The sequence below is a fragment of the Scylla paramamosain genome, chromosome 29, assembly GCF_035594125.1.
Source record: "Scylla paramamosain isolate STU-SP2022 chromosome 29, ASM3559412v1, whole genome shotgun sequence".
NCBI lineage: Eukaryota > Metazoa > Arthropoda > Malacostraca > Decapoda > Portunidae > Scylla > Scylla paramamosain.
This window is the reverse complement of record NC_087179.1, coordinates 9,346,880-9,367,663: the sequence shown is the minus strand read 5'-3', so window position 1 is coordinate 9,367,663 and position 20,784 is coordinate 9,346,880. Positions and strand designations below refer to the sequence as shown.

Genomic DNA, 20,784 nt, shown 5'->3' with positions numbered 1-20,784 from the left:
TCTACCTTTCTCGTTTTTAACACAACATGCATATTCATAAAATATTGGGCTCTTTTTGGGCTCTTTTGGAGGGTGGAGTCCGCGGGTTTTGGGCTCTTTTTGGAGTAAAATTGCGCGGGAATACTGCCGCAGACCTGGCAACCCTGAGTGAGGTGCTGGCTCCAGTAGCGTCCGCGACATGTGCTGGTGGCAAGCTCGGTGGAGGATGTCCCGGTGGCTGGTAGCGGTCACGAGCGGGAAGAAGACAGTTGTGTGAGGGACGTGACAGCAGCGAGTGGCGAGCTGGAGGTTGCTGAGTGGCGACTGGATGCGTCACTGGCAAGTGTGGCGCCGTGCCGAGCCTGGGTGGACAACGTTGCGTGAGGCGTGTTGAGGCGTCTGCCTGGGTCGTCAGTGCCGGTCTGGAAGGCCCTGGGTCTAGCTGTAGCTGGACTCTCTATCGCTGGTAGGAGTGTCATGGATCCCCGAGTGGAGCATGAGGCGCGGCGATGCCTGTTCCTCAGGAGGTGACGGCTCGGAGTGTAGAGGCTGAGGCAGCAGAGTGGTGGGCCAGGCAGCGGCAGGGACGCAATGGCAGACGCAGAAGCCGCCTCCCCCGACACCACCAGTAACCTGTTGGCCCGTGGGAGCATCATGGTGCCCAGAGTGGAGCGGAGGGCCCGCGGTGAGGTCGGGCCTGTTCCTCAGATGACTCATGCCACTAGTGGGCTGGACGCCAGCTGATCTCCGCTACCACCACACCCTGGAAGGAGCCACGCCATGGGACCAAAAAGACGGGATGCTACTGTGAGGGCATTACCTCCGGTTGAAGGGAGGTTGTGTGTTACATGTACTGTAATGTGTTTTGCCATGTCATGTTGATGTTTTTGTTAGTACAGAAGCAATGGCAAGACTATCAAGTGAGATGATAGTGGCTGTATAGTCGGGACAACCATTTCGAATGGGATTATAGTGTTGCGACTCTCCCTGTCCAGCCCTCAACATTGTTGCCATTACCATCTCCCTCTCAAACTGCTATGCCTTCTGCTGGTCCCAGCAGGCATGAAACTCCATAACCAACACCCATCTCCCTCCCCTTCAAGCTGCTTCTCCTGGCATCTAACCCCATTGCCATCATAATCTCCCTGAGCAGCTTTGCTTACTGCTGGTCTCACCAGGCAACACACAAGCAGGGCAGGTCTAGCACTTTCCCAGATGTTGGAGATCCAACAAGACATTCTCACTGAGACGAGGAACATGAGGGGTTCAGTGGAGATGTTGGGTGACAACTGGAGGTAATGAACTCTACTTTCAGCATCTGCATGGAGGCCATGACTACAATGCTGGAAGTCATAGCCAATTCCTTAACAGAAATTGCTGCCAAGAAAGATTAATTACAACACCATTTTGTTTGTATATAATATATATGGGCTTAGTTTTAAATGTGACAGGTTATTCTTTGTTAATTTTAAGATTTTTCACCATTTTTTTCTTTTTGATTTTATGTACAAGTAGTTTTTTGGATGAAAGTAAATTTGTTTCCTAAACTTCTCTTTTACTTTGATAATACATAAACATATTGGAAGACTGGAAGGGCACTTAGATGCTAAGACAGGCTGAGGTAGTAGTACATGTGAGACAGGTGCTGGTGTAGGGCTTTGAACAAGTGAGGAACAAAGACTTGAAATGGAAGACAAGGAGGCTCTTCTGCCAAGGCCACCTCCTTAGATGCTGTCCTTGAGAGAGAGAGAGAGAGAGAAAGCACCAGCCTATGAAAAGGCCTTCTCAATGATAGCCCGGCGGCGAGCCAGCCCTGATTGAACGCCTCCTCTATAAGTTGCATCTTCAAAGCCATCACTATCAAGCAAAGGCCCATTCAAGGGAACTCCTTTTTCTACACATATGTTATGCAAATACATGCATGCCACAGTTATGTAAGCACACTTCACTGGGTTGTACTTCAAAGTGCCGCCTGATTCGTGCAAACAGCGGAATCTGGACTTCAGTGTTCCCAGGGTCTGCTCCATTACTGTACATGTCTCTTCATGGCTGATGTTGTAGGCATGCTCACCAGTAGTTTTTGGCCGCCTCACAGGAGTCATAAGAAAGGGCTCCAAGGGAAAACTAGAATCACCTGCAATGAGAGAGGAACAAGTAAAGGATTAGTCCTACCAGAAAATAGCTTAAAAAATTTTGTTTATAAATAACTTACCATCACATTACTCTAATATCCATTTAATTCTTATAGGTTGTTTGTTCCCCTCAACAAAAATCTCGTTATTCAGAAACAGTACAGCCTTTCAAGTACACAATCAAAATATGCTTAATAACTTTTAAATTTACAGAAGACAAACATCAACACACACACACACACACACACACACACACACACACACACACACACACACACACACACACACACACACACACCTCAAGCTGACCAACAACAGACAGTGGTATGCTAAGATCAAAGCTTTGTGTGGCTTACAAAAGCACACTTCATCTCTTCCTTGCACCTCACACCTTCCTGCTAATCTCGCGGCTCAGGAGATGAACGATCACTTTGCTGCTATCTGTCAAACCTTTCCTCCCCTCCACACCACTCCGCTTCCTGCCTATCTTCCCGCTCCCTCCCCTCCACACACTGTCCAGGCGATGGATGTTTTTAAGAGAATACTTAAATTTAAACCAAGATCCACCACACCCACTGACCTTCCTATAAAAATTTACAAGGAATTTGCTGTAGAGCTAGCAACACCGCTATGCTCCATAATAAACGCCTCACTCTCCCAACACTCTTGCCCCGCGGACTGGAAGACATCTTACGTCATCCCCATCCCCAAAACTTCCAGTCCTCAGTCACTCAATGACCTCAGGCCAGTCTCTATCATTCCCATCCCTAGCCTTATTTGTGAAGATTTTGTATATGACTGGGCATACACCAAATTTGTAACACCGTGGATATCAGACAATTCGGAAATATTAAAGCCACCTCCATCTCACATTACCTGACCAGCTTCCTTGAATTCATCCACAGCCACCTGGACAAGCGAAACACCTCTCTAGCTGTTGCTTTTGTGGACTTCAAAAAACCCTTTGATCTTGTTGATCACACTGTTGTCATCAGCAAGGCAGTAAGTCTGGGTCTCCCTCCTAATCTGATAGCGTGGCTAGCCGACTTCCTCACAGGGAGACGTCAGGCCGTTCGCTATTAGGGCTCTGTCTCTAATTTCCAACAGCTGACATGTGGAGTCCCCCAGGGGACCAAGATGGGTCCTCTATGCTTCCTCCTCCTCATCAACGACGCCCTCACCGACACCGCCCATCGCTGGAAGTATGTGGACGACTGCACCGTGGGCGTCCCAGTTTCCACCAAGAACCCGGACTACTCGCCACTGCAAGCAATTCTGGAGCGACTGCAGACGTGGACAGAGGAGAGCAGGATGACCATCAACCACAGCAAAACTGTGGTGATGCATTTCTGTACCTCCTCTGTACCAGTGCCCCCTCCCCGGCTCACAGTGGGCCCTCACCCCCTCCAGGTGGTCCAATGTGCCAAGCTTCTCGGATTCACGGTGGACGACCAGCTGACCTGGAAGCAGCATGTCGCCAGCACCGTGAGAGCAGCTACCTACAGGCTGTACATGCTGCGCAGACTCAGGTCGCTGGGGACGCCGACAGATGAGTTAAGGGGGGTGTACCTTACCTTCATCCTCCCCAAACTCATGTACGCCTCCCCAACGTGGTCCTCCTCCCTCACACACACTCAACAGCTACAGCTAGAGAGTGTGCAGAAAAGGGCGTGCAGGGTCATCCTTGGCCCTGCATACACCACCTATGAAGAAGCCCTGACCAGCCTGAGTCTGTCCAGAATATCCACCAGGCACCGAGAGGCTCTGGAGAAGTTTGGGAGGGGACTACTGCATCATCCACGTCTCAGAAACATGCTGCCGCCCGACGCGCCTCGCCCGGTCCGTGCCACCAGACACCACAACAAAATAACGCCCCTGAAGGCGCCGCGCACGGACCGGTACAGACTCAGTGCGATTCCCACCATGGTGCGAGCCATCAATCAATAGTATTTCCCTCCTAGATTAGACTTACCTTTAGGATTAATGTTAAGTTTTTCCCCATCCCCTATGTACATTTTCAGTTTGTACCACCACCACCAGAGGGATAACAACCCAAACACAATGTCAACTGGTGACAAAGCCTGCTTCTGCAAGATCATCCAACCCAACCATCATCACCACCTACCCAACAGTAACAGCAATGTACAGCACTCACACCAACAAGCCAAACTGCCACCAACCTAAGTACACCAACCCACAAACAACGTGAGTGGTAATGAAAATTACTGCTTGCACTGCCAAGCAACAACACCAGCTGGTGTCACTCACCTGCCAACAGCTGACTGTTGATGGCAATGGGCTAGTGTGAACCTCATTGTTGCCTTCGCCTGGCTACCACCTTATCAGCAGGCAATGTTGCCAAGTGCACCTAAACCTTCATCTGGGTATTTCCTCAACCCATGTCATGATTTTAGCTTGTATTTTATCAAATATAATAGCAAATTTTTCTGCAATAAAGTGTATATATATATATATATATATATATATATATATATATATATATATATATATATATATATATATACGGTGAACCCCCAGTTTATCACGGTTCAGATATATATATATATATATATATATATATATATATATATATATATATATATATATATATATATATATATATATATATATATATATATAGCCAACAAACACCAATCTTGCATTGCAGCATCACATGCTACTGGGGAGAGCATGTATTACTCAAGACCTCTCAACAATAAAAAAAATGGGCAAATTGATTTATTGGCATCTCAAGTGGATTTTTCTTTTCCACTCACTCCTATAGCAACTATGACCAGTATTAAGCAGGTCACCAGTGTCAGTGTTCAGTGTGTCTTTGGTGACTTGAGATTGGCTCTGTTCTCGTGTGAAATGCATTATGTTCTGTTCATGCTGTGGTGTTTGTAGTGATTTATGCAAGGCAGACCAGTCACAGTGATATCATTCAATCATAGATCTTCACATGATTAGCTTGAATGGTGTCCATATAGCAAAACATGTGAATTTAAAGACACAAAACTTCCAGAACACCAGAAAATTCATCAAAGGAGGCAGTGAGCAACTGTCTTTTCACCACCATTTTGGTGGCATCCATTTATCTTTACCCCAAGATTTTCTGTCTTCCCTGCAAAGACAGTTGGACTCTAATCAGACTCTTACAGGAAGACATCTGAAGGGAAGCAGTGAGAATGCCTCTTCTGTCATTGTAAAAAGACAGTTCCTCACTGCCTCCCTTGATGATTTTTGTATGAGATTATAGAAGTTTCACATTTTCTAATTCACATAAGTTGTTATATCAATGCCATTCAAGCCTGACAAGTGAAGATCTATGACTGAATGATATCACTGTGACTTGCACTCATCATTACAAACACCACAGCAAGAACAAAATATAATGCGTTTCAACCGAAGAAAAAAGCCAATTACGCCTCATCAAAAACACAATAAATACTGGTAATCAATACTGGCCATTGTTCCTATGGGCATGACTGAGGAAAATTCACTTGAGATGCCAGTAAGTCAATTTGTCCTAGCCTATTAGTTTTATGCTTGCTGAGAGACCTTAAGTAAAACACACTTCCTGGGTAGTGTGTGCCACCACAACACAAGATTGGCATTCACTGACTATACATATACCAAGGCTGTCTCCCACAGGAAGTCAGGCAGCCAAGACAAGGCATACAACTTTCACATTCACGCTCATTCACATCACTCCCTCAGCCACTTCTCGCAACAAGCACCTGATCTAAACATCCCTTTCCTTTCCTGAAGCCTCCTTGTACATCACATTTTATTCCATCTGTCCCTTCTGATTTTTTTTTTCAAAACCTTACTATACATTTTACCTAACACACTCAACAGATTGATACCTCTGTGATTAAAGCACTTATGCTTGTCCTCTTTTCCTTTATACAGTGGAAAATATACTATGATAAAAATAGCAAGTACTTCATAGCTAACACTTTGGTAAGGTAAAAATTATACACAAAAATTTAATTAGAAAATTCAACACTAATTTTTTGTATGATTTAACCTAATTTATTAACACCAAAAATAAACTGGCAATTTGAGAATTAAAAAAACTTACCAAAGAGTTGATTTTGAAGTTTCATACACATTAGGTGATATTTAATCCACACAAACAAATGAAAGTCTGCTTACCAAGAAGAACTGAATCTCCAAATCTGCCATCCGTAAACTGTTTCCGCAGTTGGCTCTCTCGCCACACGTAGGAGTTACACATACTCCCAGGAAACCTTGCGTTGAAGCTGATTATCCTCATCTTTCCATCTGTAACAACTTGTACATTAAGGGAGTACTTCTTCTTCTTGTTTAGGTAGGTATGTCCATTTCTTGGGCCTCTTATAGGTACATGTGTGCAGTCAACTACACCAATGACAGAGGGAAATCCTGCAACAGCACAAAACTCCTGCTTGTTGTGGGTGATGTCTTGCTGACTTGCTGGCATCTTGATTTCTATTCTTGCCTTTTGGAACAAAGCTGAGGTAACATCATTGAGCACTCTTGATGTGGAAGCCTGACTGAGTCCAGCAGTGTCACCCAACACACTCTGGAATGATCCACTTGCAAAGAAGCGCAGGGCAAGCATAACTTGAGTGTGAACTGGAATTGATGATGTCCTGTTGGTGGGTCTAGACAACTTTAACCCAAGCTCCTCACAAAGCTGCAGGATCTCATGGCGGGGCAGACGATAGTCCCGTAACAGGTGAGCATCGCTGACATCCAGAGGATCAAGCCGATCCCTAAAGACTCTTTCTGTGCGCAGCCTGTCGTACTCCAAGGCCCACAGCAATTCCATCAAGGCTGAAAAGTTATTTATCAACATGAATGATATCATTTTATTCCTAATTTAACTAACTGTAAAGTTTATAAGTAATAAGCAAAAAGATTATTTATGATACTTAAAGAAAACTTGAATGCATTGGTACTTACAAATGCTTCAGTAATTTACAAAAAAATCACAATATTTTCAATAGGAAAATTATATAGGTATCATAAGGAGTAACACCCTCACTAAAATTGCTAACTATACTGAAGAAATTTCAAGTTGTATCAGTCTAAAACCATCAGTGTATTCAATTTGTAATTAATCCTCTTCCATCTCTGGCTTCATGCAAACTGGCTACAGCCACCAGTATGGGACGACCACCACCACCATCACATCTGCTTGGCCCTTACTGCTCCTACCACACACAACTATAAAATAAAGGTGCTTACTGTCTTAACCATACACTACCACTACCACTACTGCTACCACCATCACATCTGCCTGGCCCCTGCTGCTCCTACCACACACCATCACTACCACACCTGCCTTAGTACCTACTGTCCTACTACACACCATCAACAACACACCTGCTTCTCCTAAGGTTTCTATAGGTAATAATGAATTACACAACACATGCCATCAGTGACCATCACACTTGCTATCCCACATTGCACCACCACCACGCACACCTACACCTCCCTGGCACTTCCTGCCATCTCCACTACTACTACACTTTTTTTTTTTCCTCTCTTTTACACGAGAGGCACTGGTCAGGGGCAATAAAATTTATATACAGCCAAACCTCAGTTTACAAACTTAATCCGTTCCAGGCCATGGTTTGCAAATCAAATTGTTCGCGAACCAAAACAATTTTTTCCATTGAAATTAATGTAAATTTAATCCATTTCAGCCTCAGAAATATGGTATAACAGACCCTCCCCCACTTCAGGTGCCCCAATGAACCCCCATGTCGTCACAAATCCAACCACCAGCATAGAGTGACAAAGGCTCAGATGAAAGACAGTGGCAACCCACCATGACACCTGGCAGGCCCCTGACCTCCCCACTCCCCCGACCCACACTTGGCCATCCAGGGATGACAGAGAAGGAGGGAAGAGGCACCACCACCAAACACTTAACAGTTCTTCAGCAGAATATTCACGGACTGGTGAGTAAGGCCACCACCTTCCTGCAATATATACACACACACAACACAGCCATCAATTGTTCTACTGCACCGGCCAACAAATGAAGATGGGACACATGGAAAGCTAACTGGGAGACATTCATAGGCATCCTTAGTATCTAGTATGCCAATTATAATGTTCTTGAATCTGTGCAACTATTTGCAAGTGATCTCACCATCACCATTCAAGCTGCAGCCAACACCTCCATGCCCATTCAAGGAAAGAAGTAATTACAATCCAAACAAAAAGTATCTCTGGTACTCTGAGAAACGAATAAAATTTCTCAAGAGGGCAACTCAGCGGCTGACAGACATATATCACTCCACAGAAAATGAGGCAGACAGTTGAGAATGTGAGGGAAAGGATAATTTATGCAAGAGAACAAATCAACATCATCCGTGAGGAGAGATGGCTGTGGCACGTGGGACACCTCACCCACACCACCAACATGACACAGATGTGGCAACACGTCAACCGTGTGAGGGGTAAGCACACACACCCACCTGCCTACCCAAATTCAGCAGGGAAAGCTGGACAGTTGATAACAGACTATCGTGACAGATCAGCAAGTGTCAGGTTGACAGAGCAGCTGCGATGTAGAAAAGCAGAGCTTCACCCCACGCGGTGGGTCACTATAACAGCCGAAACCCTCCTCCATGATGACACAGACCATGAGATATTGAGGGATGAGCTACTCAGGGCATGGAAAACAAGCAAAGACACTGTTCCAGGGGACAACGATATTACCTATTCTATGCTAAGTCACGTGTGCAACATGGTGGGAGACCCTCTGCTCTGCTTATTCAGTAGGTCCCTCATGCAGAGCATGGTCCATAAGGAATGGAAGGCTGCAAACATCATTCCCATCCCAAATGCACAGTAACCCAATAGATACAGACCAATCAGCCTCACCTCGAAGATGTGCACGATGATGGAGCGAATCCTCCTCAACCGTTTGTTGTACAAGATCGGCAAATTCAACCTAGGGGTCAATGGCTTCATTCAGCATAGAAGCACCGCTAACCGTCTGCCAAACTATGTGTGAAACAAAGGTAAAAATCAGCTGTCTTCATTGATATAGAAAAGGTATTTGATTGAACACAAACCCTTGTCATCCTGGAGGAGCTAACCAAACTGTTCAGAATGAAGCATTGAGAACCGTGTTTGGCGTGCCACACTGGAGGAAAACAGAATTTGAAGGCAGAGGCAAACATGCCATCCCTAGCAGAGAGGGTAAAATATACCATGACCACCCAGACCACGTCCTCATGGTTCTTCATTACTACCACGAGGGGACACGAAGCCTAGGGAAATGAATTAGCAAAGCTATGAGCAGCATTCAAAAGCTTGGAGTCTCGTTGGAGAACGTGAGGATTGCAGCCGCGCCAGCAGTGGGACACACCAGCCTCCCGTGGTCAGAGATGCCAATGTGACTTATTATCAAGCCACCACAACACAGGAAGCAGGAGTGCATCAATGCTGAGCTGTGACAATACAGCCTGCAGAACATTCACAACACCAGGGAAGCACGAACAGTTGTGTATTTCACAGATTGCTCCACCAATCCACACACTGAATTTGCCGGTGCAGCCTTTATGTGCCACATGATGTGCCACAGCGAGAATTCCCGCCTAATACACACCATTCGCACAACAGCGGGAGACATACAACACATGGGCAGAACAGTTTGCATCAACTGGATCCCATCCCATGATAGCATGACAGGCAATGACAAGGCTGATTGCCCAGGCAAAGCAAGGAGCTCATGAGCCAGTGGTAAGCCTTCACATCCCCAGGACACCAAGACAGCTAAGGCAGAAAATAAAACAGCGCACTGAAAAAAGGCAGACACAGCAGGCAAGGGAAGGTCCAGCAAGGTGACAGCCACAGCATGCGCTGGATGGCCCAGGTTCAAGCAGGATGCATTGGCCAGGGGCGCCCTATTATAGTAAGACAGGTTGAGGTGGCGACATTCAGAATTTGCCCGAGTTATCCCTATGGCTGGGAGCTGGACTCACCACCTCAGAGGAGAAGAGGAGATGGCGCCTGCGTGCAGCAAGGGACCAACACACTCTGGAACACTATCTGAGGGAATGTGCTTGTGTATGTGATCTGTGTGTGTGGTGTCCTGTGCCCTCCCCTAATGTAGCAGATCTTGCCATACATTTTATTAACATTCTTCCAGAAACACTACGAGTCCACCCAGGGTTATGTGACGCTAACTCATAAATAAATAACACTTACACATCTACATGTATTTTCCTTATGTTTGTTCTGTTTCCCTGTAATTTCAGTGCCAACCTATAAGTGATAAGACTGGCTCTTGGCTGATGTCTTTTTCACATTGCTGTATTTGTATATGCATTGTGAATAAAAGTCCTGAAATTCTCTCTCTCTCTCTCTCTCTCTCTCTCTCTCTCTCTCTCTCTTCATGGAGAGGGTACAGTTCCCCTCCTTTTTGGTTCATTCCTTGCTTTCTTACCCTCCTCTCCCTCCTTCATTCTCTCTCTCTCTCTCTCTCTCTCTCTCTCTCTCTCTCTCTGTGTGTGTGTGTGTGTGTGTGTGTGTGCGCGCACGTGCGCTGGGAAGATCATCTTATCAGTGTCAAATGTCAATACAGACCGATGCTCAATTACTGTGAGAGAGAGAGAGAGAGAGAGAGAGAGAGAGAGAGAGAGAGAGAGAGAGAGAGAGAGAGATCCACAGCTGCCCACTAATCTCTTTTCTGATAACTTTGCCTTCCCTATGCTCCTCATTTAATCCTTCAATAATTTCCTTCTTTACTTCAATAGTAATACACTTTTTTTTTTTTTTTTTTTTTTAAACAAATATTTACAGAAAGGCTTAAAATTCCACGTTGAGTATGGAATTATTTAAGAAGCCTATGATAGTATTATTAACAGGAATAACACTATACATATTTAACATAAAGATGATAATGCTAATACAATAATACAATAAAATAATAAAAATTTAAAGCACCAGTGGGGACAGGTGCGTGCTATGCCAGCTGTGGGCTGCCAGCTTCACCTGGTGCGTGGACATGTCCTGCACTTGGGGCGTGGCCGCCGTGAACATGTTCCACAGCCGCGAAGTCCTGGCTGTGTAGGTACGCTGGTGTTGGCTAGAGCGAGATCGAGGCACCTTCACTAGCTCGTCGCTACTGGCCGCAGCTCTGGTCAGGGTTGCCAGGTCTGCGGCAGTATTCCCGCGCACTTTTACTCCAAAAAGAGCCCAAAACCCGCGGACTCCACCCTCCAAAAGAGCCCAATATTTTATGAATAATATGGATAATATTATGCATGGGTAACATGCATAATAATAGCAAGCCATCTTGTGTCAGACAGCTGCAACATCTTGAGGGGCTGTTCTCCCACATTGATGGTAGCGTACAGCTCTGCATATTTCTGCTGTCGGAGAGAGCTATTCGAAAAATACTTATATGTCTGCGATACCATGAACTCAAGGTGGGAAGGTAGTTTTTTCATGGCATAAGACATGCATAATTGTAACGAGTGGCAAATGCACTTGATGTGTGTAACCTCCGGATTTATTTCACGTAATCGTGAGATGACGGAGTTGTGTGCTCCGGACATTGTGTTACAGCCATCAGTTGCCAAACCAATACACTTTTTTATGCTTAGATTTACTTTTTTTTTCAGGAACTCAAGCAAAGATGCTGTAACAGCCTCAGCAGTGCTTCTATCGAGTTCAACAAGTCCCAAGAATGATGTTATGATTCTTTTCTGTTCGTAACTTGGGTACCGAACAACAATACACAGCTTTTTCTTCATAGTACTTTCGTCTATTATCAATGAATATTCACTTTTGCCAATGTCACAACACAGTTCCTTCAGCATACACGGTGCTAACACTTTGTTGTCTTGAGCCCGTCCTCTTGTTCCCACTCTTTACAGTATTTTTTGCTGTATTTCGACCACTTGCTCATGTTCACTTGAGCGTACACACGTATGCACGTGGCCTGTATCCAGTATACTTGTATCTCCTCCAGGCAGGCTGAGGCAGCTACGAGGCTGAGAATAAACTGGCTGTGTTTCAGTGTGTGTGCTGTGAGGTGAATGTGGAAATTATGGGTGCAGCATGCAGGTGTTCAGGATGGGTGCCCTACAGTCTTAATGAGGTCATGCGGCCCTTGTAGTAATCCCCTTAGGGAGAGGGGAGACTTGTTCACACCACCCTTCTGCTGGCTGGCCTGGCGCCACTCCTTATCATACGAGTGAGTCTACTCCCTGATTTGATATGTCGGGAAGGCAAGAGTATATTATATATTTTCAAATATAAGTAGCCCAGAAAATAGCCCAACTGCGGTAAAAAGAGCCCAAAAAGCGCCAAACCGCGGAAACCATATTTTTCACGCCCGATAGCAGGAAAAAGAGCCCAATTGGGCGAGAAAACCACGGACCTGGCAACTCTGGATCACTTCCTAGCACGGAGACAGCGCAGACGGCTCCGCCGCTGTTTCGGCGCCTCGCTGCGCTGCCAAACACCGCCGCTGTGCCGCCTCTACCGGCGCCATGCCATCAGTCACAGGCTCCGGGGATTTCACCTTGCTGCCACAGGCACAGTTCTTCTCGGCAGACTTCTCGGCAGCCCCACACTGCTGGCACAGGTCTGCTCAGCAGACTCCAGCGGCTCAATGCTGCCGCAGTCACCACTCTCATTCTCAGCTGACGTCCGCAACTGCTGAGCACATGGCGCCGCCAGCTGTGCCGCCCTCTTTATGCTGCCGCACCGCCACCTCTTCCGGCGCTGTCTCACCGACATACATCTTAATGTCTGTTACAGGCTACGGCACAGCGCCATGCTTGCCAGCACAGGCACACTCCTCGGCAGACTCCAGCGGCTCCACAACACTGCAGCCACAACCCTTCTCATCGGCCGGTTTTCGTGGTTTCAGATTATTGTATTATTACTATAATAGTATATTTTATCTTGTTTTCCTTTTCACTCTTTCCTCTCTGCCGGCGAGGTGCAGGACGGACAACAGTCCAGTGTCTCGTCAATGATGATGTCAGAGACATTCTTATGGGAGATATAGAGAGGTACCTGTTTACAGCAGCATTTAATAAAGCCTCTGCTTATTATCCAGATGCCATCATTACTACTCATGTCATAACGTATGTTTGTGAGCAATGTGATGTTACACAATGACTTAACCTGCTCTTGTGGCCACGCTCTTGAATCTTCTGAGTTTTCCACCTTCTGGCTACGATTCCAGAGTCACTCTCAAACTAAATTTATCTGTGCTGTACACTTCTCACCTAACTCCTCTGACTATAAGAAATTCTTTGACTACTTAATTTCCAAAGTGGAGCACATTCTGACTCTCTTCCCTTTTGTGGAGATCTCCATTTTTGGAGATTTCAGTGTTCACCACCAGCTTTGGCTTTTCTCTCCCTTCACTGACCATTCTGGTGAACTAGCCTTCAATTTTATTATCCCCCACGATCTAGAGCAATTGCTGCAACACCCTACTTGTATTCCTGACCGTCTTGGAAATACGCCCAACATTCTTGACCTTTTCCTAACCTCAAATCCTGCTTATGCTGTCACCCTATCTTCTCCGTTGGGCTTCTCCAATCACAATCTCTATCTGTATTTTGTCTTATCGCTCCAATCCCTCCTCATGATCCCCCTAAGCGGAGGTGCCTCTGGCGTTTTGCCTCTGCTAGTTTGGGGGGCCTGAGGAGGTATTTTGCTGATTTTCCTTGGAATCACTACTGCTTCCGTGTCAGAGACTATGTGCCGAACGCATAACAGAGGTGAAAGTGTCTGGCATGGAGGTGTACATTCCTCACTCTTTTTCTCGACCTAAACTCCCAAACCTTGGTTTAATACAGCCTGTTCTCATGCTATACATGATAGAGAGGTTGCCCACAAAAGGTACTTCCATCACCAGAATCTCATGCACTTAATATTTCTGCTCAGAAGCATGCCAAGTCTATTCTTTAATTAGCCAAAAACTCCTTCATTAATAGAAAATTTCAAAATCCTTCAAGATCTAACTCCCCTCGTGACTTCTGGCATCTAGCCAAAAATATCTCCAACAACTTTGCTTCTTCTTCTTCTTTCCCTCCTTTATTTCAACCAGATGGCACCACTGCTATCACATCTATCTCTAAAGCTGAACTCTTCGCTCATACCTTTGCTTTTAAAAACTCTACCTTGGACGATTCATTGCTTTTTCCTCCCTCTCCTCCACCCTCTGATTACTTCATGCTACCTGTTACTGTATGTAAAGCGTATGTACCTCACGTCATTATTCCTCGGCATTTATAAGTGAAATGTTCAATAGTTTTCTATCTGCATGAAAACGTGTAATATGTGTAAGTATCAGTATTCAATGCTATATTAAGCACCGAAACCGATGCTCACTTGTTGGTAGTGTGGGGTTAACCTGCTGGTCGCCTGCGGGCATCACTCACAGCCAAGTCGCGCTCAGACAAAGACGGGCAGGATGGTGACCGAGGTAAATACTTTAATTTTGTAGTAAAAACTGATTGTCATAGTGCCAAGTTAATTGCATGTATTGTTAATGAATATTGTAATATGTTGAAAGTGTTTAATATCAATGTATAATGTTATTTTGTAAGAAATTGAGACCGAGAACTTGTTCGCAGTTCTTACGGTCATGCCTACCTCATCAATAAACGTGTCAGGGAGAACTGCCTTTACTCGACCCTACGATGATGGGTGTGATCAGTAAAACAGATCACCTGAGAGCCAATTGATGCCCAGCCGGTGCGGCTATACTACCTATTAAAATTCTTCGGAATGATGTTTTCCTCGGAAGGCTTATGGACCTGATTTGGTCCATCTTTGGCAGAAAACCCTAAAAAATAGTCAACAAACAGGTAATATCCGCCCCTCACAGTAACCTCTCCTAACTTAGGCCAGCCGGTGGGGCCTTGTCCCCCCACAGGGCCCTTCCTTAAGGAATCTTAACCTATCTTTACCTAACCTAACATTAACTTACCCTAAACTACCCGGGAGAGCTTTACCCATCCTGGACACCCCCTTAGGACACTAACTTAACCTAACTTCATAATAAGTGGAAGGTCCAGGGAGTGGTTTGTCCACCTCCTCTTCCTCATCCTCACAGGGTGCTGGCGCCACCGAGTGGTCAACACTCGGAGCATTTCGGCAACACACCGTGCCATCTTAAAAAAATGTACACCCAAGTTATCTTGCTTCTGGAACTGCACAATAAAATCCTGGTAATTAAATCTGCGTCCACTGCACTCGGCTGTCATTCTGACACTAGTGGGTACCCTTGTGGTTAGCCGGCTGACTGCCGCGGCCGCTACGTATACTGCCCCCGGTGATTGGCCGAAAATAATATAATTGACGTATTGACCAGAAGAAATGACGTATAGTGAAGTATTAATACGCTATTAAAAGGACACCTCTCATTGGCTGAACTAAAGAGATACAAGAGACATTGCGCCATTCCATACTGGAAATCAACATACTAACACACACTGTCGCATTACACTGTATCCCTCCAAGCGAGGCTCATCGCCATGGACTCATCGCGTGGCCACAGAACAAACCCCCACACACGTGTTGTGCACTGAGTGTTCATCACCATAATTCTGTTGCTCCATGAGGAGCCGCTATTGGTAACATCTAATTATCACAAAAATTATAACAGGGCAATGAAAAGTTAGTAGTAGTATTAGTAGCAGTAGTAGTAGTAGTAGTAGTGACACCAATATCAATAACTGCCTAATTGCCACAAAAACTCTAACAAGGCAATGACAAGTCAGTAGTACTACTAGTAGTACAAATAATTAAGTAATTACCGCACAAAAACATTTCAACACCAATAAATGCCAACCCTAATTAACCACGACTAATACAACAACACATATCTATGCAAACACTCACCACACACTTCACAGTCCTCACCAAAACTTTTCCCCACGACATGCGTGGCACAGGACGCAGGAGCTGCGCCGTGCATACCCCCTCTTTCAGGCTGCCGTGGGGTAACTGACTCGTGACTGATGGATTGGTTCTCTTCTCTCAGGTTTGCAGTTTTTAACATAGATAGTAGACTGTTGATTTCTGGTGTGATCATTGTACGCCTTTTTACTGTTTAATTGTTATGTTTAATTATTATAATGGGATTCTCTTATGACGAGATGTTAATTTTGTTAGCTTTTTTGTTTTTTTTGTCCCGTTAGAAACACTGGTAGATACGCTAAGCTGTAGCACATTAATGTGAACTGCGTAGCTCACGACACTCACAACAAGAGTATTATTGCCAAGGTGTTCCAGCGCTGCCTCCAAGTGTTTTTTTTTTAGCCTCGTGTTGTGTTCGCTCTTTGCTTACAAAACAAAAGTCTGACTGTTGTGAACACTCTACAGGGTCTACTTCATCAGCATGTCTGTCCAAGTCTTCAGCCATGTTGTGGTGTACGGCAGGGACAGGCATGTTTATCAAACCGTCTTTGTTTGTACGCACGAGCCACGAACTCCACACCGGACTAAAACAAACGCTTCAACAGGCAGCGCTGGAAATCTTGGCAATAATCCTCTAGTCGTGATTGAGCAGTGCAGTTTACTCTATTCCGCTACCAGTAGCAGTAGCAGTAGTAGTAGTAGTAGTAGTAGTATAGGATACATACAAGGTACATCCACGAACTCGCCACCGGCAACATGCGAGAAATTAGGACTATTTGAATTATTCTTCACAAACAAAAATGACGAGCAACAAGAAAATATTAATCCTTCGGGTGCAGGTGACGATCTCTTACGGAGGGAAGCGGCCGCAGCGCGTGCGTGTGGTCGCCAAGGAGGCAGTAGGTTTTGTAGGAGGAGGCAGTAGACACCTGCCGAAACGATAATTACTCCCAGTGAAGTCTAAAGCACTGTTCAGGGGGTGCTGTGAACTTATCATTTAACCCAGCTGTGACCTCACTGAACGTTTCCTTTTGTGTCTCACAACACAAGGGGGCAGTCACAGCCTGCTCTCTAAAGACAACTCTCTTCCTCCACACAAAACTACAAGCACCTAATAACACACACACCCTTCACTCAAAAATTTTAAAATCATCATGGCGACTCCTACACCAGCCTCGGAATCCCCATCTGGGGAGGGGACCATAAATGTCCCCAGGTCGGACTGCCTTTCTGTCGACGACCCTAAGTGTCTTGACACCCCCCTCAACTTTTTCTTCATTAACTTCTGCAACATTCGCGGTCTATGATCTAATTTTCAATCTGTAGAACACCACCTCTCCTCTTCTAAACCTCATCTTCTTTCCCTCACTGAAACTCAGGTGTCTGAGGCAACTGACAGTAACCCCTTTTCTGTTCCCTCCTACTTTCTCTATCCTCATTTTCGATCCAAAGCTGGATGCTGCGTTTATGTGCGCAATGACTTAACCTGCTCTCGTGCCCACGCTCTTGAATCTTCTGAGTTTTCCACCATCTCGCTACGACTACAGAGTCACTCTCATACTAACTTTATCTGTGCTGTATACCTCTCACCTAACTCTTCTGATTATAAGAAATTCTTTGACAACTTACAAAGTGGAGCACATTCTGACCCTCTTCCCTTTTGCAGAGATCTCCATTCTTGGAGACTTCAATGTTCACCACCAACTTCCTCTCTCTTCACTGACCATCTTGGTGAACTAGCCTACAACTTTGCTATCCTCCATGACCTAGAGCAATTGGTGCAACAGCCTACTCGTATTCCTGACCGTCTTGGAGATACGCCCAACATTCTTGACCTTTTCCTGACCTCTAATCCTTCTGCTTATGTTGTCACCCTTTCTTCTCCGTTGGGCTCCTCCGATCACAATCTCATATCTTTATCTTGTCCTATCGCTCCAATCCCTCCTCAGGATCCCCCTAAGCGAAGGTGCCTCTGGCGTTTTGCCTCTGCTAGTTGGGGGGACATGAGGAGGTATTTTGCTGATTTTCCTTGGAATGACTACTGCTGTCAGACTACTGTCCGTGTCAGAGACCCGTTTTTGTGTGCTGAGCGCATAACAGAGGTGATAGTGTCTGGCATTCCTCACTCTTTTTCTTGTCCTAAACCTTCTAAACCTTGGTTTAATACAGCTTGTTCTCGTGCTATACATGAAAGAGAGGTGGCCCACGAAAGATACTTAAGCCTTCCATCACCAGAATCTCATGCATTTTATATTTCTGCCCGGAACCATGCCAAGTCTGTTCTCCAACTAGCCAAAAACTCCTTCATTAACAGAAAATGTCAAAACCTTTCAAGATCTAACTCCCCTCGTGATTTCTGGCATCTAGCCAAAAATATCTCCAATAACTTTGCTTCTTCTTCTTTCCCTCCTCAATTTCAACCAGATGGCACCACTGCTATCACATCTATTTCTAAAGCTGAACTCTTCGCTCAAACCTTTGCTAAAAACTCTACCTTGGACGATTCTGGGCTTGTTCCTCCCTCTCCTCCACCCTCTGACTACTTCATGCCACGTATTAAAATTCTTCACAATGATGTTTTCCATGCCATCGCTGGCCTAAACCCTCAGAAGGCTTATGGTCCTGATGGGGTCCCTCCTATTGTTCTCCGAAACTGTGCCTCCGTGCTTGCACCTTGCCTAGTCAAACTCTTTCAGCTCTGTCTGTCAACATCTACCTTTCCTTCTTGCTGGAAGTTTGCCTACATTCAACCTGTTCCTAAAAAGGGTGACCGTTCTAATCCCTCAAACTACCCTCCTATTGCTTTAATTTCCTGCCTATCTAAGTTTTTGAATCTATCCTCAACAGGAAGATTCTTAAACATCTATCACTTCACAACCTTCTATCTGATCGCCAGTATGGGTTCCATCAAGGCCACTCTACTGGTGATCTTCTGGCTTTCCTTACTGAGTCTTGGTCATCCTCTTTCAGAGATTTTGGTGAAACTTTTGCTGTTGCCTTGGACATATCAAAAGCTTTTGATAGAGTCTGGCACAAAGCTTTGATTTCCAAACTACCCTCCTACGGTTTCTATCCTTCTCTCTGTAACTTCATCTCAAGTTTCCTTTCTGACCGTTCTATTGCTGCTGTGGTAGACGGTCACTGTTCTTCTCCTAAATCCATTAACAGCGGTGTTCCTCAGGGTTCTGTCCTGTCACCCACTCTCTTCTTATTATTCATTAATGGTCTTCTAAACCAAACTTCTTGTCCTATCCACTCCTATGCTGATGATACCACCCTGCACTTTTCCACGTCTTTTCATAGACGTCCAACCCTTCAGGAGGTAAACATATCACGCAGGGAAGCCACAGAACAGTTGACTTCTGATCTTTCTAAAATTTCTGATTGGGGCAGAGCAAACTTGGTATTGTTTAATGTCTCAAAAACTCAATTCCTCCATCTATCAACTCGACACAACCTTCCAGACAACTATCCCCTCTTCTTCAATGACACTCAACTGTCCCCCTCTTCTACACTGAACATCCTCGGTCTGTCCTTTACTTATAATCTGAACTGGAAACTTCACATCTCATCTCTAGCTAAAACAGCTTCTATGAAGTTAGGTGTTCTGAGACGTCTCCGCCAGTTTTTCTCTTCTAGACAGGGTGGAATCAAAAGCTTTTCGTCTCATCAACTCCTCTCCTCTAACTGCCTCTCTCTCACCGCCGCAATGTTGCATATCTAGCTGTCTTCTAGCACTATTTTCATGCTAACTGCTCTTTTGATCTTGCTAACTGCATGCCTCCCCTCCTTCCGCGGCGTTGTTGCACAAGACTTTCTTCTTTCTCTCACCCCTATGTCCACCTCTCTAACGCAAGAGTTAACCAGTATTCTCAATCATTCATCCCTTTCTCTGGTAAACTCTGGAACTCCCTGCCTGCTTCTGTATTTCCTATTTCTATGTATGCTTCTGTATTTCCTTCCTATGACTTGAATTCCTTCAAGAGGGAGGTTTCAAGACACTTATTCATCAATTTTTGACCACTGCTTTGACCCTTTTATGGGACTGGCATTTCAGTGGGCATTTTTTTTATTAGATTTTTGTTGCCCTTGGCGAGTGTCCTTCCTACATAAAAAAAAAAAAAGGACCGCAGCGCGCTGCTGTTCCCCTACCGCCGCAAGCTGTCCTCCATCCCGCTGTACAAGGCGGGGTGGACGCCTTGTACATACTTGTACATACTCATGTACCTACATTGGTAACACACTTGATAATACAGTGGACATATACAAACATACATATACATACTCTCGTACATACATAAATCCTCACACTCACACTTACACACACACATATATACCTACACCTACCTGCTGATAGTACAATGGACATATACAAACATACATATACATACTCTCGTACATACACAAATCCTCACACTCACACTTACACACACATGTACCTACACTATCATTATAAGTAGTTAATAAAGCATACAAAATACTAAACTTATTACAATACATATATGTTATCTATATATTTCTCAGAACAGTGAAATGCTCTTTAGTTTTCCTCTTAAACTGAGAAAAATTACCAATATTTACAAGTTCTTTGGTGGCGAGGGGAAGAGAATTCCATAGTTGAGGTCCAGAGTAGAAAATGCTGTTTTTTAATAATGTTGCGAGAAATAGAGGGCAGTCTAAATTCAGGTTTCTACCTCTTGTTGCCTAAGAGGATTCTACAAATTTAAATAATTTAGTGCCTGGGAAATTTCCAATGAATTTAAAAATA

At 44.9% G+C, this 20,784-nt stretch overlaps 1 protein-coding gene across 2 annotated transcripts; it reads right to left on the bottom strand.

Annotated features, from left to right (window-relative positions):
• Positions 1-1,513: 1,513 nt before the first annotated feature.
• On the bottom strand, positions 1,514-16,206 carry LOC135115232 (putative nuclease HARBI1). 2 transcript variants are annotated; one of them, XM_064031771.1, is made up of 3 exons: positions 15,999-16,206; positions 6,273-6,935; positions 1,514-2,113 (listed from the first exon to the last, which is right to left on the bottom strand). In XM_064031771.1, the coding sequence occupies exons 1-3, from the start codon at positions 16,189-16,191 to the stop codon at positions 1,749-1,751; spliced, it is 1,221 nt and encodes a 406-aa protein (XP_063887841.1). In that variant the 5' UTR covers positions 16,192-16,206; the 3' UTR covers positions 1,514-1,748. The 2 variants fall into 2 exon arrangements, with proteins under 2 accessions (XP_063887841.1, XP_063887842.1); XM_064031772.1 differs by lacking the exon at positions 15,999-16,206 and adding an exon at positions 9,000-9,116.
• Between the last annotated feature and the right edge of the window lie 4,578 nt (positions 16,207-20,784).

Coding starts and splice junctions, on each gene's coding strand:
- LOC135115232 (XM_064031771.1), bottom strand. CDS start 16,191: ATGATCACACCAGAAATCAACAGTCTACTATCTATGTTAAAAACTGCA. Junction 6,936..15,998: donor TGAGGACTGTGAAGTGTGTG/GTGAGTGTTTGC, acceptor ATAACTTTTCAG/CCTTGATGGAATTGCTGTGG. Junction 2,114..6,272: donor TGGAGATTCAGTTCTTCTTG/GTAAGCAGACTT, acceptor CTCTCATTGCAG/GTGATTCTAGTTTTCCCTTG.